Genomic DNA, 22866 nt, shown 5'->3' with positions numbered 1-22866 from the left:
ATGATAGTGCGAGTGGGGCACCCGTGTACTGGGGACACATTCTTGTTTGTTTTACTATCCGCATCTGACGTAAGCCACCTCTAGAATATGTAATTGCATATTACATTTGAAGTTCGGTTTTGATCATTGATAAAATTGATGTTTACAATTAAGAAAGAGGTATATATGTAAGAGGTGATTATTAAGGACCTTTTGGCCAAACCTAATAATTGCATTAAATCTTAATAATGTCGAACACTTTTGTGGAACGATTCTAATATTGTGCCAAAAAAAAAACCCATTAAATTGTATGATTTTGAATTGTTTTTCTAGTTTTTAGAATAATCTAGTAAAGACCTTGTCAAAAACCTAAAGATGATCATATGTCATGTGATCAGGTTGTACAAACATAATAAGTCCTCTTAAGATCAGTTACGCATTTAAAGGCCTCGTTTAAAAAATACAAGTCTATTATATTGAATATTATGGTTATTTTAATTTCGTTTGTGCAATTTGGCTTATACAATATGCTCGGTTTAAATAGTACGATTTAAAGGGATATTTCATAAAATCAACGAAAAATGTAACATTAGAATATTTATACGACATTTCGTTCACATGCATATATTTTTGACAGGTATTTGATAACGATTAAGGACAATACGGTAATCTCCATAAGGTTTATTCCTTGAATGCCAACATTCTTTGTTCTACCGACAATTTACCTGTAAAATTGTGTTGGCGTTCAAGGAATAGGTGCAAGTAGTTATCACAACAAAAGTGCTTGCTTATCAAAACAATAAATACAGGTAGATTAATCTAGTTCATATTTGTTAAGTTGTTAAAAATCATATTTTACCGCTCCTGCTTGAACAAATATGGATTCTTTTAAACTGAAACTTTTAAAAGTGTTGCATCACAAAGTGAGGACTGTAAGGATTCCAGTTTGTACAAATTCTACAATAGACTCTTTGGACTTTGAAGCTTTTTCCCCAATATTTCTATAGTTGTGTGTGCTATAGTATCCTACCATATTACTGTTTTACTGTGCTTATCCAGTGACCTTTGAAAATCACATTAGCAAAGACCAAAACAGTTTACCAAATTGCAGTCAGATTTCTACTCCAACTAACTCATCAACTGGTAAAATATTTTAGCAGATTGCTCAAGTGAAATGTTGTTAGTTTAAAGTGAGTGCTGTAAACTAAAAAGTTATACTTACCATCCAGATTCAGTCAGTTGAAAACCACATACTTTGAACGGCAAAATTATTTCATTGATTGATATTACTTTTACTTAAGGATCTTGAATACTATGAATGACAAAACTATTTTATTCAATAACACTACTTTTTCTGTTTAGTCTGTTTTTCATGATATACATTAGCCGTGAAACTGTACTTATGTATCCCGTCATACTTTGAACCACACCATTATTTTATTTATTATTATTACTTTTACTGTTAAGTCTGGTTTTTGGTAATTTCAAACGCGCTATTTTACACCAGTAATGAAAACCTTCTATCATTTATGGGTAGACTTTACATAGATAAATTCAGTCGTATTTGACGTGAAACTGTTCTTATGTATCCCGTCATACTTTGAACCACACTATTATTTTATTTATTATTATTACTTTTACTGTTAAGTCTGTTTTTGTTATATCAACTTTACGTAAGTCTTCATTTATGTATGCCGTCATACGACAAAATTATTTTTATGTCTACCTGCGGAATTGAAATGTAAGCTAGTAACTGGTACATACATGCTTCAAAGTATAAAAGCAAAATTCAGTAAAAATATAGTACTGCCTGACTGTAAGCTATGTAAGGACAATGATGAAACCCTTGAACATTTTCTCCTGGAATGTACTAGGCTCGGTGATGTACGACAAAAATGCATGGCGAAGCTAGTCAACAAGCTAAGAGAGATAGAAGGGGGTGGTACAATCGACGTCAGTAATGATGAAATACTGATAGAAATTATACTGGATTGTTCTAAGACAAATATACTGAATACTCAGCCAATGGACAAGCTACTGGATATAGAAAGGCAAACACAAGATCTTTGCTACCAGTTACATATAAAGCGAACAAAACTTTTATGTGACATCAAGTAAAAGAAATGTATGAAGGCTCTAATTATTTTAGATTTTAACTTTTATAAATCTAAAGTATATATTTAAATACTGAAATAGCAAATAAGTCTTACTAAAATGTTCTAGATTTTAACTATTAAAGTTTTCAAGTAATATAACACCGAAATCGTAAATATATGGTGTGTACTGTCTGCATGGGATGCCAAGCTAACTAGTACACTCTATAATATCTTCAAATCAAGAGCAATATCCAATATAGTCTGTACAGTCTGCATGGGATGCCAAGCTAACTTGTATCAGTCTATCAAGAAGTGCGTGATTTATACTTTTTAATGATAGCCTTGGCAGGGCACTTATAGTTTTATTAAATAAGCTGTAAATAACATTTTTATCATAATATAGTGGTGAACGCTATTGCCGCAATAGTTCTGTGTACATTTCTTATCGTGATATAGTATTTGCAACTTGTGCTGTGTACATTTTTATTGTGATACAAGTGGTGAACATTAGCTGCATACATTTTTACCGTGATATCGTGTTGATTCTTATTACCGCAATTGTGATGTGTACATAATATTTTTAACTTATTATCGTCGTAATATTTTAAGACTTTTAAAATATTTCTTTTAGTCGTACATATTTTAATGTAAATATAAAGATATCCGCAATCTCGGTGTGTAAATTAAATTGCTCATCCGATAAGTGGAGTGCTCCGATTAAACGGAGGTGAATACCTGTACAGAACAGAACAGAACTACCTGTGCGAATTTCAAACGCGCATTTTTAAACCAGTAATGAAACCTTCTATCATTATGGGTAGACTTTACATAGATAAATTCAGCCGTATAAGAAAAGCAAAATGAGAATGTTAAATTAATGTATGCCTTTTTGTGCTTCTTTGTTACATTTGTTGTTTATGTAGAGATATTAAGATGATAACACAATATTGACTGTTGTACCCCTATTTTTGACATTTTTACTCTTTGAGTATGTTTGTTTTGTTCATGCATCGTTGACAATTTAATGGAATTTGATGCGACTGTCATATAAGTGAGAGGTTTAGCTAGCTATAAAACCAGGTTCAATCCACCATTTTCTACATTAAAAAATGCCTGTACCAAGTCAGGAATATGACAGTTGTTACCCATTCGTTTGATGTGTTTGGACTTTTGATTTTGCCTTTTGATTTTTGATTTTCCTTTTTGAATTTTCCTCGGAGTTCGGTATTTTTGTGTTTTTACTTTTTGATACCTTTGTTAGTCATTTCTAACACAAATAATATCTTACTATAGTATGAGTCACTGAATAAAATGGTCTAATTTTAACATGGAAACTTTTATCATAAATAAATATTATAAATGAATAGTTCAAAACATTGTTTTGTAGGTGTATATTTTATAGCTTTGTCTTCTAAGATGAAGTTATTGTGCAATTGTGATTCGAATAACATTTTGTATACAAATTACTGATCTGCAGGCAATAAAGGGAAATAATTTACATTACAAATAATCAGCAAAATTTTGTTCTGTCTGACAAATATCAAATTTCCCCTTTTAATTTGTTTGTAACATTATTTCTGTTATTATTTAACTTTTATCCTCTGTTCTAAAACGAATAATGAAACTTATTTAATGATGAAAGACGATTAACAGCTGTTTTGCAAAATGTTGCATTATTCAAAGTATAAGGGATTGTCTACCAAGGAGCAGTATTTTGCAAAACCTTTCTAATTTGTGTTCTTCAACTTAATTCATACTAATTTTGCATTTCATTTTTTTTATGAATCTTTTGTAGGCAAAATCATAAGCCTCGTATCATTGATTAAATTTTATGTGTACATTTAAACTCAATATAAATTATTTCCCTTTAATGACAGCAGATCAGTAATTTGTATAGAAAATGTTATTCGAATCACAATTGCACAATAACTTCATCTTAGAAGACAAAGCTATTAAATATACACCTACAAAACAAATGTTTTGAACTATTCATTTATAATACTTATTTATGATAGAAGTTTCCATGTCAAAATTAGACCATTTTATTCAGTGACTCATACTATAGTAAGATATTATTTGTGTTAGAAAAGATTGATAAAGGTATCAACTGACTGGATCTGGATGGTAAGTATAACTTTTTAGTTTACAGCACTCACTTCATACTAACAACATTTCACTTGAGCAATCTGCTAAAATATTTTACCAGTTGATCAGGTAGTTGGAGTAGAAATCTGACTGCAATTTGGTAAACTGTTTTGGTCTTTGCAAATGTGATACCCCAAAGGTCACTGGATAAGCACTATAATTTCTTGAAAACATTTGTAGAGTTTCCCACTTAGAAGTAGATAATTTTTTTAATTTCATTAATTATACAACTGAAATCCGCCGAGAAGTACATTATGGGTTCTAAAATTATAATGAAGTAATGTGTATAGTTTATATTAACTAATAAAATATTTAAACTGATATGGAACTAAACAAATCTCTTATATCCTTTTTTAAGTTTGAAATAATTGTATTAAACTAAAATTTCATTAATTTTTTTTAAAATTTCTTATGTTGTTAACATATATTCATTCCAAACATATTTGTTTTTATAAAAAGTAATAAAACGGTTTAATTTTCTTTATTTTTTTAAATTCATAATAATTTTACCCCTAAAATCTTCTATTTTTCCTTATGAGAAAGTGATAAAATGTTTCATTTCTATAAAGTTCATTAATTATTTTTAACAGTTAAATAGTTATAAAAACACCTATTGTTATTATATAAACATCTATTAATATTTTTGTTGGCATTCAATGAATATGCAACAAATAAAATGTTGGCATTCGAGGAAGACACCCTCCATAAGATGACATTGCCGAATGTGAATTATATAAGGTACGGTGTGCAACCCATCAGATTATCGTACTGATGTCGTTAATAATCTTAATCTGCGTGATAAAGTGTTCATTATTTGGTCTTTATATATTTTAAAATTTTACTCTTTATAAATATAACACGATCTGATATAAGGGCCTATGAGACAACTCTATCTTCAAGTCATAAGTTGTAGCGGTAAACCATTAAACGTCAAATCACGGCTTTCCACGCGGTACCTGAGCTCGCACAGAACAGCATGCTGTAAAGGTTTCCCAAATAACTAGTGTAAAACAATCTAAACAGGAAATCAACGGTCCAATCTGAAGTGATTGGTTAACTTCCAGTGTTTTTTTTATTTTTTATATGCAATGAAATGTTATGTGACATTTTTTCTTTAATACTGGGCAGTATACTCAGGACTGTACTCATGCCAAGTATTCATTCAAACAAAAATAAATTCGGTACAATTTTGTGAAAAGTTCAAATTTAACAAATACGTATAGGGAAAATCTATGGTGGTATTTCCTAAACTAAAATGTGGTTACTAGTGCAAAAAATCAAAATTACAACAATTACCAACTATGAGGAAAATTCAAAACGGTAAGTCCATACAAAATTACCGAAATCAAAAGCTCAAATACATCAAACTTACAACTTAAAACTGTCATATTTTCTGACTTCCTGGCAATTTATCTTAGCCAATCCACTTTCAATATTTAACGGTCTCATTATGATACCACATTCTCTTATTTGTATACTTACATGTCTCCATGATTTTAAAGTGATATAAGTATATGTTTTACAGCATAAAGTATAAAGACATGTTCATCAAGAAGAAAAAAAACATACAAAAATGTGAAGTTACAGCTTATGTCGATGGTGGATAGGTATATCATTTAGAATCCTAATACATCTCCTTATTTCCATAGTAGTCAATTAATCTTTAAAGTGTGAATATCAAACTCATTTATACAAGTGTGAACTATGTAGCTAGTGTAAACGCCAAAGAGATAGCAACCAAACGATAACAGTAAGCAACAAACAACCTTCGACAATATACAAGTATGCATAAATTCAACAACATCATGCTTGATTGACAATTATGAACCTACAAGAGAAATACAGATATAAAAATTAGAATGTGTGGTATTTCTGCCAATGATACATCTCTCAAATAGTGACCAACTTTCATAGGTCATCGTACGGACGTCAACATGAGCAAAACCCATACTGCAATGTATGTATATTAATGAAATTTATCCTGCTGAACTTGCTTTAAATAAAGCTAATGCTAACAATGACCACTGCCCTTTCCTCGATCTTGATATCTATATCACTAACGGAAAGCTGAATACTAAAATTTATGATAAAAGAGATGATTTTTCATTTCCTATAGTTAATTATCCGTTTTTAGATGGTGACGTTCCCTTGTCACCATCTTACGGTGTTTATATATCTCAACTTGTACGATTCGCTCGTATATGTAACAATGTTTTAGATTTTAACGAGAGAAATTTATGTATTACTGAAAAATTATTACACCAGGGTTTTCGATATCACAAACTAGTCAAAACAATTACTAAATTGTATCATCGGTATAAAGACATCATACGTAAATAAAGCTCAACATGCAGACTTCTTATACGTTCAGGTATTTCACATCCAATTTTTTATGGAAATATTCTTTATAAAGCACAAAGGTGTCAGTATTCACCTCAGAAACTTACAAAACCATTGAATAGACTTATTAAGAAGGGATATAATTACGATACTGTTGTCAAGTCATTAAAGATTGCATATTTTGGCGTTAATATTGAGTCACTGATAAGGTCTTTGCAGTTGTTGGCATGACACGGGTTATGTTCTTCTCATATATGTTATGATGGTATGATACTAAACCCCTAACGGGAAGGATTGTGCCTGATGTTCATATGATGACATCATAATCTTTCAGTCAGTTTAATTGAAGTCTGGAGCTGGCATGTCAGTTAACTGCTAGTAGTCTGTTGTTATTTATGTATTATTGTCATTTCGTTTATTTTCTTTGGTTACATCTTCTGACATCAGACTCGGACTTCTCTTGAACTGAATTTTAATGTGTGTATTGTTATGCGTTTACTTTTCTACATTGGTTAGAGGTATAGGGGGAGGGTTGAGATCTCACAAACATGTTTAACCCCGCCGCATTTTTGCGCCTGTCCCAAGTCAGGAGCCTCTGGCCTTTGTTAGTCTTGTATTATTTTAATTTTAGTTTCTTGTGTACAATTTGGAAATAAGTATGGCGTTCATTATCACTGAACTAGTATATATTTGTTTAGGGGCCAGCCGAAGGACGCCTCCGGGTGCGGGAATTTCTCGCTACATTGAAGACCTGTTTGTGACCTTCTGCTGTTGTTTTTTTATTTGGTCGGGTTGTTGTCTCTTTGACACATTCCCCATTTCCATTCTCAATTTTATTTAAAAGTAAAACAAAATGACAACTGAATAACAATTCAAACGAGAAAAATAACGGCCTAATTTATGTACAAAATAATAAATGAAAAGCAGATATGATACACGACACCAAACCACTGAATAACAGGCACCTCACTTGGGACACATCGACCGCTACAGAATGTTTGCTGACGTCAAACCCGCTCCTAACCAGAGACAGTGGCGTGACAGCACGACATAAGATCAAGCTATAATTTAAGTCTCAGTTGAAAAGGGCTAAACTAATCATGATCGATACAAAGCACATATAACACTTACAAAAATATATAGACTGAAAGTACAGAAATGAAAGGATTCGAGGTTTCTGAAAGCTAATAACAACTAATTAGAATCTTACTTGGAATGGAGATAAATATTTTTCTTATTTGGTATCACCATTGTTCCTTTAATATTGTTCATTACTGTTTAATTTTGCAAACAATTAAGGTTGAGACTGTGAATGGATAACTGAAGGCTCAATACATTGGTTACTTGATTGTTTGTTTTTGCTGAAAATAAGACGAAACTTTCTAAGGGGATTAGAAAACTGAAATTTTACTATCTAGAGATATTTAGATGTCTTAGAATTTAAATGAAGAGGTAAAGCCAATTCCCCTGTTCTTGTTTTATTCACATGGTAATAAATTAGTTGTCAAATTCTACTAGCAAATAAATTCCAGCAGATATGTGCAATATATGAAGATGTGCACTTCGTGTTAAAAGCACAAAATTTTGCTTAAAAAAACTTCAATCTATACTCTCTAATTTTAGATATGTAGGCAAGCTAGAAAAATAGTCAACTTCCGGTAAAATAAAACATGGCGGATGCATGTTTTAGGTCTCAACTTTTTAATTTTCTTTCAGAAAGTTTAGTTTTAACCTATGATGACTAATGTTTTAATTCGATCAGAATCACACAAGATGGTCATCAGTGTTATTTGATAATATTGAAGCAGCAAAAGGTGGAGTTTGGTCCACTTCCGGTCGCAACATTGTGTCTTATAGAAAGGCATCTAGAGTTTCTAGTGAAGACGAGTCTAAACAAGAACTATCTTTAAAAAAGATATCCGACGTATTTAAATTTGAGCATATTTCAAAAACTATCATTTCGATAACCTTCAGAAGCACAATGACTTAATGATGCAGGACCTCTTTAATTAAATCTCCATCTGAATCTAACTACAAGAAATGTATATTTAAATAATTGATTTACCATTTAAATAACGTTTTCTCTGTTTGACCTGTTTGTGTTCAGTATTCTCGGTCCTCGTAACTTTCTGATTACATTCACCAAAACCCCGCAGAAATCTTACATGCGTAGGCGCGTTCTAAAAGTCATGTACGTTCGTACAACAAAGTTTACATTAAAAATTATATAATTGTCCCGAATAAACAGCTGTCATGGATGCAGAGAGCTATTGGAGAAACAATTATTTTAATAAAAATATAAATCTTAGTAAGATCTAGTTCAAATATTTATAGCTTTTCACTTGCTTTCCATCACGATATAATTAACGAGACGTTTTTTCAAACACAACCAAATCACCCACCATGACAGCATTTTATCCAATCACAGAAAGGATTTTCGAGAATGCGTATTCTGTTCCATAGTTAAGCGTCCTTAAGTTCAAAGGGCACAAACCGAAACTATACCGACTACGTCGGAAAAAAGGAAGAGACACTATGATAAGGCATGGTGTCGCATTGGATGAATTAATCAGCTACATTAGCATTAGTATTAAAGATGTCAGACCTTACAAAGGTTCATTCTGGTCGAATAAGGAATCTACGTGTAGACATTGAAGGCAGAGTTCACAGTACACGATTAAAGAATAGACTACTTGAGTATTCCCTGATATTCTGGCATACAAACAAGGAAGAGAGTTTATTTACTCTCAAGGATTATATAGGACCCGTTCTTTAGAGAACATGTGATGATGACATTGACTCAAACACAGGCAGATTCGTAAACCAGTAAAAATAATTCGCAGCGACATGAAACTATATATACGATATTTATATGTCGCTAGGTTGCTGTCTCATTGACGTTTACCCCACATTCTGTTTGTTGCACACTACATATTTTCAAACATGCAGTTAAGGTGTTATTTCATTTATATAATAAAAGTGAGAAAATGAAGAAGAGAAGATCAAAATACTTAGTAGAAAAAGAAGAAATGATATTTTGTTTTCTTTAAAAACGATCTATTTGGTCACTCGTATATTGGTTGTCTATCAATATAGTCCTTGTCAGTTTTATGAATGTAATCTATAAGAATTGTGTCTTTTAGGGGAAAATGTATGGCTCAAAATTATAAGTTGTGTTATTTGTTTGATAGTGATGTATATCATTATTTCTTTAAATCTTCACTTTTTCAGTTGGCGTTATTGGATTAAGTGTCAGAGATGTATGAAAGGCTACTTAAACAGCGTAAAAATCGTAGATTTAAAAGTAGTGCGTTTTTTCACATGTGTCTCATGACTTTATTTCATGTCATTATTATAAGCAATTCTGAACAAGTAAGCACATTCGAGTTCGTGTCAAGATGTACTACAGACTTAAACTTTTGTTTTATCACAGTTTCAATAGTAGCTGTAAATCTTAAATGTGTGTTTGCAAAGAAAATAAAATAAAATGTCTTCACTGGGAACTTCAGAGCTGAAACCTTTAGACTTCAGTTTAGCAGGGACGTAACTCTATGACATTTTTGCACATAGAATCTTTACAAACACAGCCAGCGAAGCACAGTTGTGCTTTCCAACGACATGTCTACTTAGCTACCGAATGATGCATCCAAATAATGACTGCGCAATACATTCTCAAAAATTTCGCAATTTTTGGACATAAACCACACCCTTTCGTAGAAAGAGAAAATATTCGATCTATAAAGGTGTCGTCTTAAAGTTACACAACGAACATACTTAACCTTTAAAAGGTTTAAACTTTAAATATAAAGTTAAAATGAAAGGTCTCCACACCAAATTTATGTGGACACAAAGACCTATAAACGCAAGCCCTATATGTTTGATGCTTAACCCTTCTTTCCTTTCTCTTGAGTCTTCTTACTCTTCTTTGTCATATGCTTGTGTTTTTCAAGCATATAACTCTCATAAGCAATATATGTTTCTCAACAAATGAATCAATTCTACAAGGCATAGATGCATTATTTGTATTTAATGTAGCTGCTTCATGTCTAGCGACAAATATATCAGTCCTATTTCAAAAAGATAGTTATGTATGTGTTGCAAAACATTGCTTTAGTTAAATTCAAATTCCAGTTCATAGATGCTACAAGGCTTTCAAGAAGAATTTTTAATCATCATTGGGTCTGCTTCATGTCCAGCGACAAATATATCAGTCAAAATACAAGAAGAGAGTAACATGTATGTGTTGCAAAACATTGCTTTCAGACAATTTAAAATCCTTTCAACATGTTCTTGTTGCCAAACCAAAATACGATGTAGGACACGTCTTAAATAAACCCTGATTTATTGTATTGCTTTTTTTGTGTTTAATACCACTTTCATTACTACCAGCTTTTCATTGCGGACATTTTTATCAGTAGACACGGAAAAAAAACGAAACAAGAGGTAGCATCAGCAAAGTGAATATATCATTCATATATATCTGTAGTCGCTGGGGTGCTGTTTCATTGAGGGAAACTCGAATCTCCTTTTCTCCATTCAGAATGAATATGCCGTTTGCTTATTAGTGTCGCTATGTTGCCGTCTCATTGACGTGTACCTCACATTCTGTTTGTTGCACACTTTATTGGATTAAGTGTCAGAGATGTATGAAAGGCAACTCTGTCTACTTAAACAGCGTAAAAATCGTAGATTTAAAAGTAGTGCGATTTTTAACATGTGTCTAATGACTGTATTTCATGATGACATTATTATAAGCAATCCTTCAAAAAAAAAAGTTCGCCAGTTCGTGTCAAGATGTACTGCAGACTTAAACTTTTGTTTTAAATATTAGGCTAATAGCTGTAAATCTTAAATGTGTGTTTGCAAAGAAAATAAAAAAAAATGTCTTCACTGGGATCTCCAGAGCTGAAACCTACAGACTTTAGTTTAGTAGGGACGTAACTCTATTGAATTTTTGCACATAGAATCTTTACAGACACAGCCAGTGAAGCACAGTTGTGCTTTCCAACGACATGTCTACTCGGCTACCGAATGATGCATCCAAATAATGACTCGGCGCAATACATTCTCAAAAATTTCGCAATTCTTGGACATAAACTACACCGTTTCGTAGTAAGAAAAAATATTCTATATATAAAGGAGTCGTCTTCAGTTTAACCAACGAACATACTTTACCTTTACAAAGTTTAAACTTTATATCTAATTTTTTAAATTATGTGGACACAATTCAAAGACCTATAAACACAGTCCCTATGTTTAATGCTTAACTGTTCCTTCCATCCTTTCTCTTAAGTCTTCTTACACTTCTTAGTCATATGCTTATTTCAAGCATATAACTCACATAAGCAATATGTTTATCAACAATATATATTTGTCACAGCCTGATAATTATGCCCTCCCCCTTTTTTCCTGTCCAGCTAATAACAATTAAACTAACCAAAAGTACTAATACCTACGTGTGTATGTACATTACAAAATTAACTTGTTTTCGTTAATTCAAGACCTGGTTCATCGTAATCGCTTATCGCTTAAGTAAGTTAAGTTAAAAAAAAATAGAATGAGTGCACAAAATTAATCGGAATTTTCTTGCATCTGTTCCGTCATTTCACCAAATTTAGTATCAAATTAGGAACCGGAAACGAAGTTGATACCAAGACAACATCAACAATATGAAGGAAGAAAGTAAATCTCCTCGACAAGTTACTATCAAAACCCCCGAAGGAGATCACAAATCATCGAAAAATAATGAAGTATGTTTTAAGAATAAAATGGTCCCTTTTTGAAATTATAGAATGGTAACACATAATGATATTTTTTTGCAGGCGACTATTTTTATTGAATCAATTTGCACCTTGTTGGTTTAGCAGTACATTGTCATAATTTGTAGCTTCATAGCTTGATGGCCTCGAATGCTAGGTCGTGATTTAGATCCCTGGCGCGGTTAAGACTATTATTTCAAAATTATTATTTGCTGATGATCTGCTTAGCAAGTATACAATCATGCACTAGAAAAGTATACAATCATGCACTAGAAAAGTATACAATCATGCACTAGAAAAGTATACAATCATGCACTAGAAAGAGAAGCAGATCGATATACAGGTCTGCAACCCTAACAGTGAAAATAAAAATGTTCCAGTCTGGGTAGGGTATTACAGATGTATATCTTACATGTACCTTGTGTAACTAGCATATTAAAAATCCAGTCAGTCTGTAGAACAAAACTATTTCCTTATCAAATGCAAAAATTCATATGTGTTGCAGTTTGCAGCAAGACTGACTTCTGCATGATGATCATTTGTGCATGTACATTTTTTTAACTTGTATAAATACACCAAATTAAGTCACTACTGACCATTTTCTAAATTCTTTCAGAGTAAAACTTAGCCATCCAAGTTTATAAAATTATCTTTTAAAGTCATATGAAATGAGATTCCTGAAATTTTATTTTTATCAGGATTATTGAAGTATAATTGAACCAATGCATGCATACAATAATCAATACATATATAAACATGTTCTAAATAAGTCTTGCATACACAATTTTATGCACCATTTATGGGCATTAGGTTTTCTAGTCTGTTTGTTTGTCCGTCTGTTCTGCTTCAAGTTAAAGTTTTTAGTTAAGGTAGTTTTTGATAAAGTTGAAGTCCAATCAACTTGAAACTTAGTACACATATTGCCTATTGTATGATCTCTTCAATTTCAAAGCCAAATTATAGATTTTCCCTCATTTTCACGGTCTACTGAACATATTATTATTGTATGACTAAATTTTACATTGAGGTTCTGAAAAAATAAATCACCAATTCACCAACATTCCAACTGACTCCATTTTCAGAAAACGACATCTGTAACAATCATAAAGTTTTAGCTACCTCTAGATCTTTATAAGCAGAACCAAATACAATGAAAGTCCCAACTATGTACTGGCTTCCGAAGCTACACAAAACACCTTACAAATATAGATTTATTTCATCTTCAAGCCATTGTTCCACTACATGCATGTATATATGCATGTATAGCTACTTAATTGTGTATTCTTCTTACCAGTACACTTGGTACAATCAAAAACCTGATAATTAATTGTTCAAATAAGGCCTTTGACATCAGTGGAATTAATTACTCGCTGCATTGAAGACCTACACTGTATTGGTGACCTTCTGTTGTTGTCTGTTCTATGGTCGAGTTGTTGTCTCTTTGACACATTCCCCATTTCCATTCTCAATTTTATAGAAAATTATAATGCGCTGGGGATATATTCTTGATTTTTTAATATTTATGACACATGTATAATGTATTATTGACAAATGATAATTCCATTCAGTGATTGTTGATCACATGCTGACTAAAGATTGTTAACTTTGGAATTTATGTGGAAGTCGGAGGGAATACTCCCAAGTTTCTCCGAGAATTTAGAGAGGGATTTTGGAGTTTCCTGGTGTCAAACCAAGAAAATCTTGGTGTAGGGAGTTTGGGAACCTGTTGGCAAAATTTGTACTGTATAAGCTTTTTGCCAAAGTTTACCAGTTAGATAGACATATTAATAAACAATAGAAACAGAACACTTGGAAAGCATGACATATAAGTGAAAGAGCTATGACATTTTTTTTATATATATATTTTCCATGTGTTCCCATTTGTCAATTAAACAAATTATTCCTTGACAATTCTTATTAAATTGATATGCTGTATTAAAATCTGTTCTCTAATAATTTGTTATTTTCATTTGTCGATTTGTACCTTCAAGAGCATACAAATGTTTGTATGGCATGTTGTGTAATTAACATAATGTTTAGCTACATGTACATTGTAGTGTGCCCATTTATATGCAAGTTACATGATTAAAATAAAATGACTTTTTCAGGATGAATATGAAGACACAGACGCTGACACTGATAAAGAAGGAGAGTCATCTCGACCTCAGTCCATGAGGATAGATTTGACTAGAGTCAGGAGTGCATACTCAGCCAAAACTCACAAAGAATCAAATTTACCATCTGTGTTAACTGATTATGGAATGGAAGATGATAAAACAAAGGTAATTTAAATTTTCATGTCTGAATATTATGCATGAACTTCCAGGTTTCTACAATTACAAGAAACGAAGTGTTCACTTGAATGTACATCATCTTACTCAGTTATGAATTTAATGGACATACAAATGTAGGATGTATTCATTACCCTCAACTTGATGTAAACAAAATAATGTCATGGATAGTATTTACTGTTATGTATTGAGTTTTATACTTTGATAGATTCTCATGTTAAAAATGTTTCCATATACCAACAACACTCTAGTATCATGACAATCTTTTCAATTAAAATTGCAACATTCAATAGCTAATTTCTTTGAAGTTGTAATAAAGAAAATAACAGGACTGTAATTAATAGCCTAGGTGGTTTAGTTGTCTAGCGTGTCAGGCATAGAGCAAGACTATTTGGTTCTATTGTTATCTCAGTAGCATTCATGAGGTTGAATTCCAGCCAGGGAAAGACAAAAAAAAATGCATCCACAAATTCACAGATCTAACATTGTTAACTTAGCCGAATTATATATACAGAATGTGTTTTCATCCTTGTATCGCCACCACTGGTGATCTGATGGAAACAAATCTGTTGTAGAGTTGTCATTGGTTCTGACTTTTTATGTCCCATTTATGGCAATATGTTTTCTGGTCTGTGTGTTTGTCTGTTCGTCCATTGGTCTGTTCATACTCCTGTCTGTGTGTCTGTCTGTCCAGTTTCAGGTTAAAGTTTTTGGTTGAGGTAGTTTTTGATGTCCAATCAACTTGAAACTTAGTACACATGTTCCCTATGATATGATCTTTCCAATTTTAATGCCAAATTACAGATTTTCCCTGATCTTCATGGTTCACTGATCACAGAAAATGATAGTGCGGATGGGAAATCTGTGTACTGGGGACACATTCTTGTTTATCTTATTATATATATATGTATATTATTGATACACCTTTCAAATATTTCAGGAAAAAGGCAGAAGAAAGAAGAAAAAGATCAAATCTGAAAAAGAAAATGATCATGATATGGATGGAAATACTGAAAAGAGAAAAAAGAAAAGGGAAGAGGTAGGAAAAAGATAAAACTTTAGTGAATATACTACAAATGTATATATATACAATTTCTTCCAAAGCCTAATTGTTTTTTTCATGGATTTGGATATGGAAATCTATAAGTTGAAAATAGAGAAATTATTACAATGTTTTTATTATTGCGAAAAATGCACATTTTGAAACTTTTTATATGAATCAAACAGTATTTTTTAAATATCACCCAAAAAAAAATCGCATTCAAGTAAGAAATAAAAAAATCACAATAATAAATGCACACAATAATTTTTGAATTAACAGAACTTTATTCCTATTCATCCTTCAAATAATCTTATTATTTCCTCAATTTTCTTTTAATATTGTAATAATTAATTGATTTATATCTATATGTACTTGTTGTGTTTATCGAAATCTAATAGATATCTTTATACATGTACATGTATATATACAATCAGAAACAAGCTACATGTATTAGGTATTTCAAACATATATTATTGTCTTTATAAGAACATTCAAGACTATTAAGAATGTACCTGTAGTAAAAATACCCTGGTAGGGCCTTTAAATTTCTACTGGGTCTTTGAAAAAAGTTTTGGGATCCAGGTTGGCCCCTGGAGAAAAGGTTAGGTATTGTTTCTGACTGTATTGTAGATTTATGTGTAGTATTTTAACTGACAAGCACAATTTCACTATTGAAATAAAAATAAGTCTACAAAACGCTGCTGGGCTCTGCAATACAACTTAAGCTTTAGATCCATCATGCATAAAAAAAACTATTGAAGACTGAGCTAGAAATAGACGTTGTTGGTACCTTTAATACTGTTACCCAAAATAAGGTTGCTTTTAATATAGCGTAAAATTGACTAAACCCCCTCAAAACTACTAGCTGAAACCTCTACAGTTTACATATGACAATGTTGACATGACCTTTTTGAAATATCAATCATTGTGCTAAAGTGTCCTTTTCATGATTGGCACCGTTACCCTTTTGAAATCCTAGCTGGAACACTGTCAGATACATGAATCTTCTTACTTTTCATAGCTGTAGATACAGTTACAGTATATTAGTATTTCCTTAGACTGGCTTAGTACAAAATTATATGTAGCTTTCAGATTTCTTTTTTACAGGAAACAGCAATTGTAATTATTGTAAAAAACAATCTGTTTGTTTTTGTTTGTTAAGTTCCAGGAAATATCTTTTCTGTTCAGTTTAGTTAGACATTTCTTTTCAGAGAATTTACATCGGTGACCCTTCTTCAATTTTCAAGATTACTTCTTTTTTTCTGTACATTTCCGACATGGAAATTGGCAAGCAACACTTAATATACAATATACGCTGCATGCTATTACGCAAATGATGCATTTGAAAAAATGTATATTCAGATATTGTGCAATAGAAATAATAAGTCAGTTCTGATGTGTCAATCTTTTAACAGTTTATTAGTTGAGGAGATTAAACGATTTTATGCCATCTAAAATTTGTTTTTTAATTGTAACAAAAAGATAATTCTTTGATGTAACACAAATATTTCAGAACAGAAGAAAGGTAATATATAACTTGGCAAAGGTTGCATTGCTTGATTGATTCACCAATTCTGAATCTGAGGCATTCAAGATAAAAAAATCAAAATTATGCACCAAAGCATTCTCTCATTGGTTAAGAAATTCTTATACTACTGATATTTAGCCAATGAAGCGATGAGGATTTGACCTTGGTGTATGAAGAATGTACTTTCCCATAATCTTTCAGATTTAAAGAAAAAAGTAATTAGCACATTTGAATTTCTTCTAAATCAGAACAAGATTTAAGATGAAGGCATTTATAATTAAAAGCAAATATAAGGTGTGACACAGTGACAGTCAATTGTTTAAAAAGATGTCTGATTTATAATTAGGAGCAGATATAAGGTGTGACAATCAATTGTTTAAAAAGATGTCTGATCTATAATTGGCATCTGACAATTCTTCATAATGTACATAAAACTTTGTTCAACTGATTGTTTGAAGTTTTAAGCAATTTTCATGTCTTGCAAGAGACCTGAGTTTTGATTCTTCAATAGTGTAGAGCATTACTATACATGTATATAATATGAAGTAAATACAAAATTATTCATAAATTTCAATTGAAAGTATACAATAACTATGACATTGATTGTAATATATTAATTGGTTTAAGCCATCTTATCGCACCACAGGTAAATTATCACATTGTGATTGGTTTAACGCCGTCACATGGTGACCCCTATTATACTGTAGGGGGTTAGTAAATTTCATAGGGGGTTCCTGACCCGGTAATTGTAATGTCATCTATTAATGTTGTTGTGTTTTGTTGTTTATTTTTCAACAAAACACATAAAAAAAGTCCAGCGTGCGAAAAATTCGTTATACGGTTAACTACTGATCCTTACGGATCCATAGAGGGTGAAAAAATCCTCTATGGATCCGTAGGGGGTCAGTAGCAAACCATATAACTTATCATGTGGTGACCCCCTATCTATCTGAAGGGAACCAGGGCTAGTAAATTTCATATTAGGTTCCTGACATCACATCTACTTTTGATAGTTGTTGCAGCTGTTGTATTTCATTGTTTATTTTTCTACAAAAGGCAGCAGGAAAGAACTGTGTACGATTTATGTGAAATACCATAGAGGGTGAGTAAAATTCATAGGAGCTTCGGCCTTTGGCCTCACCCCCTATGCATTTTACTAACTTTTTATGGGATCAGTAGCAAAACATATAATTGATAATGTTAAACATTCTAATATTTGATCTTTACATAAACCCTGTACTAACCAAGGGAAATAACTTTCATTATTTTAGGCTCCAATTGATTGGAAATCCATTGGTTTAATTTTAAATTTGGTTGTGTATTCTTGATTCATATTACCAGACATGTATTAAGGACTTTATTTAAACACAGATTATACCATCACTTTAATTACATTTAAATGTTTAAATTTGACATCTACTAGAAAATATTTTGACCTTCACTGCAGTTCAATGGATCCTGTCTACAGCAACTAAGTTCTATGATTTAGTGAAACTGTGCTCTCAAAATTTAGTCTCTATTTAAAGCATTATATTTCTTAGCTTAGTATGTTGCCAGTGCACTGTGGTTTTTCTAGCAACAAAGTGGATGCACTTCATCTTGTACATTTTTTTGTACATCTCCTCAAAGAGATGGTTCTCTAATGCTTATAGTATTGTTTTTTTTATCATTCACCCAAAATGAAGTGTATGATATATTGTAAATATTCTTAAGAAATTGTATTGATTCAATAGTTAGGAAAATGGATCCCAGATAACAAAATTAAATGAAGTTTCAAGTTATATACTGACTGACTTAAGAAACGCAACACTATATCATTTTTTTGATATTTTTGAATGAATGTGTCACCATGAAAAGCGCTGACTGCCTGTTACAAATGCCAAAATGATTGTCAGAAAGGTCAACAAATTCTGTCTGACATGTTTTGGGTTCTGTTTAACACCTTCTGAGTTTGCATTTGTTCAACCCATTAATTGCGTTTTGGCAATTATGCGGTTGGAACTTGAGGGCTTAAAAGGTTTTCCTTCAGTCGATTCTATGGCAGTTCAGTTGATGGGAAACATTTATGGCATACATCTGTACGCAATGGCATTCGGCAATTTGATAAGCAGTTGACATTGCGGTGGCAAACAACGTTTCATAATCAAATTCTGTTGACGTTTCATTGTAACAACACGTTGATCTGTTCATTGGTGGCCAGCAACAAATTTTGTATACTTGTATCATTGTCAGAAGGACAGTAAGACGAGTTTCTGAAGCCATATAGTATGGTTGCAGCATGTTTATGTTTTTCGGTTTGCAGTATTCTTGAGGGTTGATTTTGTTTTTTCTATTTCTCAGTCTTGGCAATATGGAGATGCAACATTTTTAACTAACTGAAGTGAGGCAACGGATTGAAAGAACTGTTTCACAAAGCAAAAAAAACCTGAAACAATCTTTTATGGGTCCCAAATTTCGCTTTAAGAAATTTATGCGACTTAAAATTCAGTATGTTCAATAACCACAGGTAAGTTAGATTTTGATTTTTTGTAAAAAGATAGAGGTATGGTAAGCATGAAAAGTAGTTGTAAGAGAATCAAACACGATTTGGTAAAAAAAATTTAACAAAATGAGTGTTGCGTTTTTAAAGTCGTTCAGTATATGTACTTAATTTGTAGGTAAATGTTATAGAAATGCCATTCATTCTAAGAGTCATTCCCTGAAGTAAAGTCATAATGGCTCCTCATATACATGTAATTGATTTTGATGTAAATAAATCTTAAAATATTTATTGAAAAGTTTAATTTAGTTTTATTTAATTTAAAATAATCATATATTTATATCTATGCACTGTAGTTTGTCTGACTATGAAACCATTACAGTATTTTGTGATATGATTTTATATTTATAATGTGATATATGTATAAATTTAGATTGTCTATCGGTCTTTATATTTATAATGTGATATATGTATAAATTTAGATTGTCTATCGATCATCATCTGAGGTAGGAGATTTAACAGCAGATTTTACATACACAAACTGCATGAATCACAAGTGAAGATTTTTATTACATTTTGCTTATTTCCCAATTCAACATGGATCTTTACAACTTTTTCTATTTCTTATTCGTGAAGAGCAATGTTGCTTTTATTCTTGTCTTAAACTTTGGTCAGAAGAGCCTTATTTTACCTTCCATCACATCAGAATCTTTTCTTATTAATTTTTTTGTTGTTATCTACAACTGAAACCCTGAATAAGTTAACTGAATTTTATCATACACTAGAGAGTATTAAAAATTTGCAACCCAAAAAAATTGAAAGTGAAATGTTTAAGTTGAAAGCCATATTCAAATTGACATATTTTCACTTGTGAATAACCAGTAGCTTCAAAGAAAGTGTGATAACCCAAACTCTTATAAAAGAAAAAATAACCTGCATGATAAATTAAAAAAAGTAAGCTTTTTCAGCATGAAAGATAATTGTATTGTATCACTGAAATGTGATCAAATTGAAAGTAATTGATGTGAAATATAACAAATCTACATGTATGCTCTGATTGTGACAAATTGATAGCTCACATTAGTTTTAGCTCTACTTACCAAATCCTATCTACAAATAAAGACTGAACGTCTCTAATCGTTTTTTTTTTTTATTTAGGGGCATCATACTCTGTATAGTCAAACTTTAGGTGGTACCTAACACTACAGGGAGATAATTCTGTAAAATCAGTTAAACGTTTAAATTATGTTGTGTTGTTAAGGGAATATTAAGCTTCTCAATGATCAAAGTAAGTGTTTGCCAAACTGCTATTATATAACCAGTGTAATTTTTCTGATGAAACTACAAAAATGTATTGGTTCAAATATTTTAGAATTTTTATGTTTTTGTCAAAGGGTCAAAGTAAATACTCTGTCAAAATTTTAAGAAAATTAAAGAGGCAAATTAATTTTAGATAAAGTGTTGGGTACCACCTTCAATCTGAATCTAAAGTTTTTAAGTGTGGAATAAAATGTTAATCATTTTATGGAAAAAGGGGGGGGGGCCTCAATCTTTGAGATAGTACATGTATCATATGGTGACTGTACCCAGAATGACACAATCTAAGTTGAAGAAGAGATTACAAATAGCATAAAAGAAGACAAAAGTAAACAAGATAATTTTTTAGAGAACGAAGGAGATTTAATCTTTTTACATCTTCAGTCACATACAATACATTTTTAGAATCAGTTTAAGTCAAAGATTCTATAGGAAAAATTTAAAACAGATATAAAGATCTCTTATTGAACAAAAATTATTGATATTTTTTTGTTATGTATTTGTTTTTCTGAAAGAAGTATACAAAGAAACTTACAATTACAAATCTGTCAATGCTCCACATTTATTTTTAAAGTTTTGTGCTTTTCTTACCTTTTTTATGAACTTTCCTGAAAGCTGAGTGTTTTATGTGTGTTTGAAGTATTGAATTTTATGAAAATTGATATAAAGATAAACAAGAAATATAAAGAAAATTGTATGTCATTTAGCATAGACATGTATGCATGTTAGCTGAATCCTGGTCTAAATGCACATTTCTTGCATGATTTTGATGATCACAAAGGTTAAGGTTTAGCTTTATTCACATTTCTGAGGGTTACTTTACTTTTAAATTTGAGATATATTTGTATTTTGCCAACATGCCTTTATTCTATTAACCGACAAGTTTGTCCAGTTTTAACATCAATCTTTACTGTTTAGTAACTTAGGAAATTGTCATTAATTTTGATAATCTAACAGTAATATATATGTGTGTGTACAATTTAAGATAAAGATGAGGTATAAGAAGATCCATTTTGCCAAGAAAAAGAATTGAGAATGCATTATTCCCCATAAAAAGTTGTAAATATTCCTGCCAAGTGATTTCTCACCATAAAAATTAAATAACTACAAAATTGAATTTAAAAAGCTTTTAATTCATCATTTAGAAAAAGATTAATATATTGTCAATAACAAAATTGTATTATTTATAATTTGATGACATTTTTTTACTCGTCAAAATGGCAAAAAAATGTTCTCTATGATACGTTCTTCTTTATCTAAGGATATGGGAAAAATATTATACTAATTTTGCCAAATTATAAAGTAAAACAAAATCTTTGCATATGACCAAACCATAAGTATATTTATCTAATTTTTAATATGATTATTTTTCAGCGATATCAACAAATTATGGAAAATCAAGAAGACGGTGGAAATTTTTACTCCAAAAAGGTTTCTGGTCTGGCACTGAGAGTTAAAACACAGTCTGATAGTCGATCACAAACACCAAGGACACCAAGAACACCTCGACAAGAGGAAGAAGAAACAAAAGTAGGTTTAGAAAATATGCAGTCTTATCGAAATTATATATATCTCATGTATTGCTCACTATTTTTATGCTCTGATAGCTGCTCTAACTGTGCTCTCTCAGCAAAGAATGAACATCAAGCAAATGTTGAGATCAATAAACTCATCATAGATACCAGGATTTAATTTTAATATTTACGCCAGTCTTAGTAATAAAAGACTCATCCGTGATTTCAATAAAAATGTGAAAATTTTGCAATGTTTACATATAATGTGTTGTGCATAAACCTCTATCCGTTAAGGGGCCCATCTTTAAAGGTGTTGTGTACTCTAAATTAAAAATATGCCTGGAATTCTATACACAAAAAAAATCAGGTGAATAAT

The 22866-nt window shown here is 31.3% G+C and overlaps 1 protein-coding gene across 18 annotated transcripts in view; it reads left to right on the top strand.

Annotated features, from left to right (window-relative positions):
• Nucleotides 1-12179: 12179 nt before the first annotated feature.
• LOC134687030 (WASH complex subunit 2-like) overlaps nucleotides 12180-22866 on the top strand; it is a 41887-nt gene continuing 31200 nt past the window's right edge. For 13 of the 18 annotated variants that reach the window (XM_063546958.1, XM_063546956.1, XM_063546955.1 and 10 more), the window contains exons 1-5: nucleotides 12180-12310; nucleotides 14428-14601; nucleotides 15551-15649; nucleotides 20142-20165; nucleotides 22351-22506. In XM_063546958.1, the coding sequence (XP_063403028.1) occupies nucleotides 12230-12310; nucleotides 14428-14601; nucleotides 15551-15649; nucleotides 20142-20165; nucleotides 22351-22506 (534 nt within the window). In that variant the 5' untranslated portion in view covers nucleotides 12180-12229. The remainder of the gene's footprint in view (nucleotides 12311-14427; nucleotides 14602-15550; nucleotides 15650-20141; nucleotides 20166-22350; nucleotides 22507-22866) is intronic. The other 5 variants (XM_063546968.1, XM_063546972.1, XM_063546964.1 and 2 more) reach the window with 1 other exon arrangement.

The sequence above is a fragment of the Mytilus trossulus genome, chromosome 10, assembly GCF_036588685.1.
Source record: "Mytilus trossulus isolate FHL-02 chromosome 10, PNRI_Mtr1.1.1.hap1, whole genome shotgun sequence".
NCBI lineage: Eukaryota > Metazoa > Mollusca > Bivalvia > Mytilida > Mytilidae > Mytilus > Mytilus trossulus.
The sequence above is the reverse complement of the archived record's forward strand: the minus strand, read 5'-3'. Positions and strand labels throughout refer to the sequence as shown.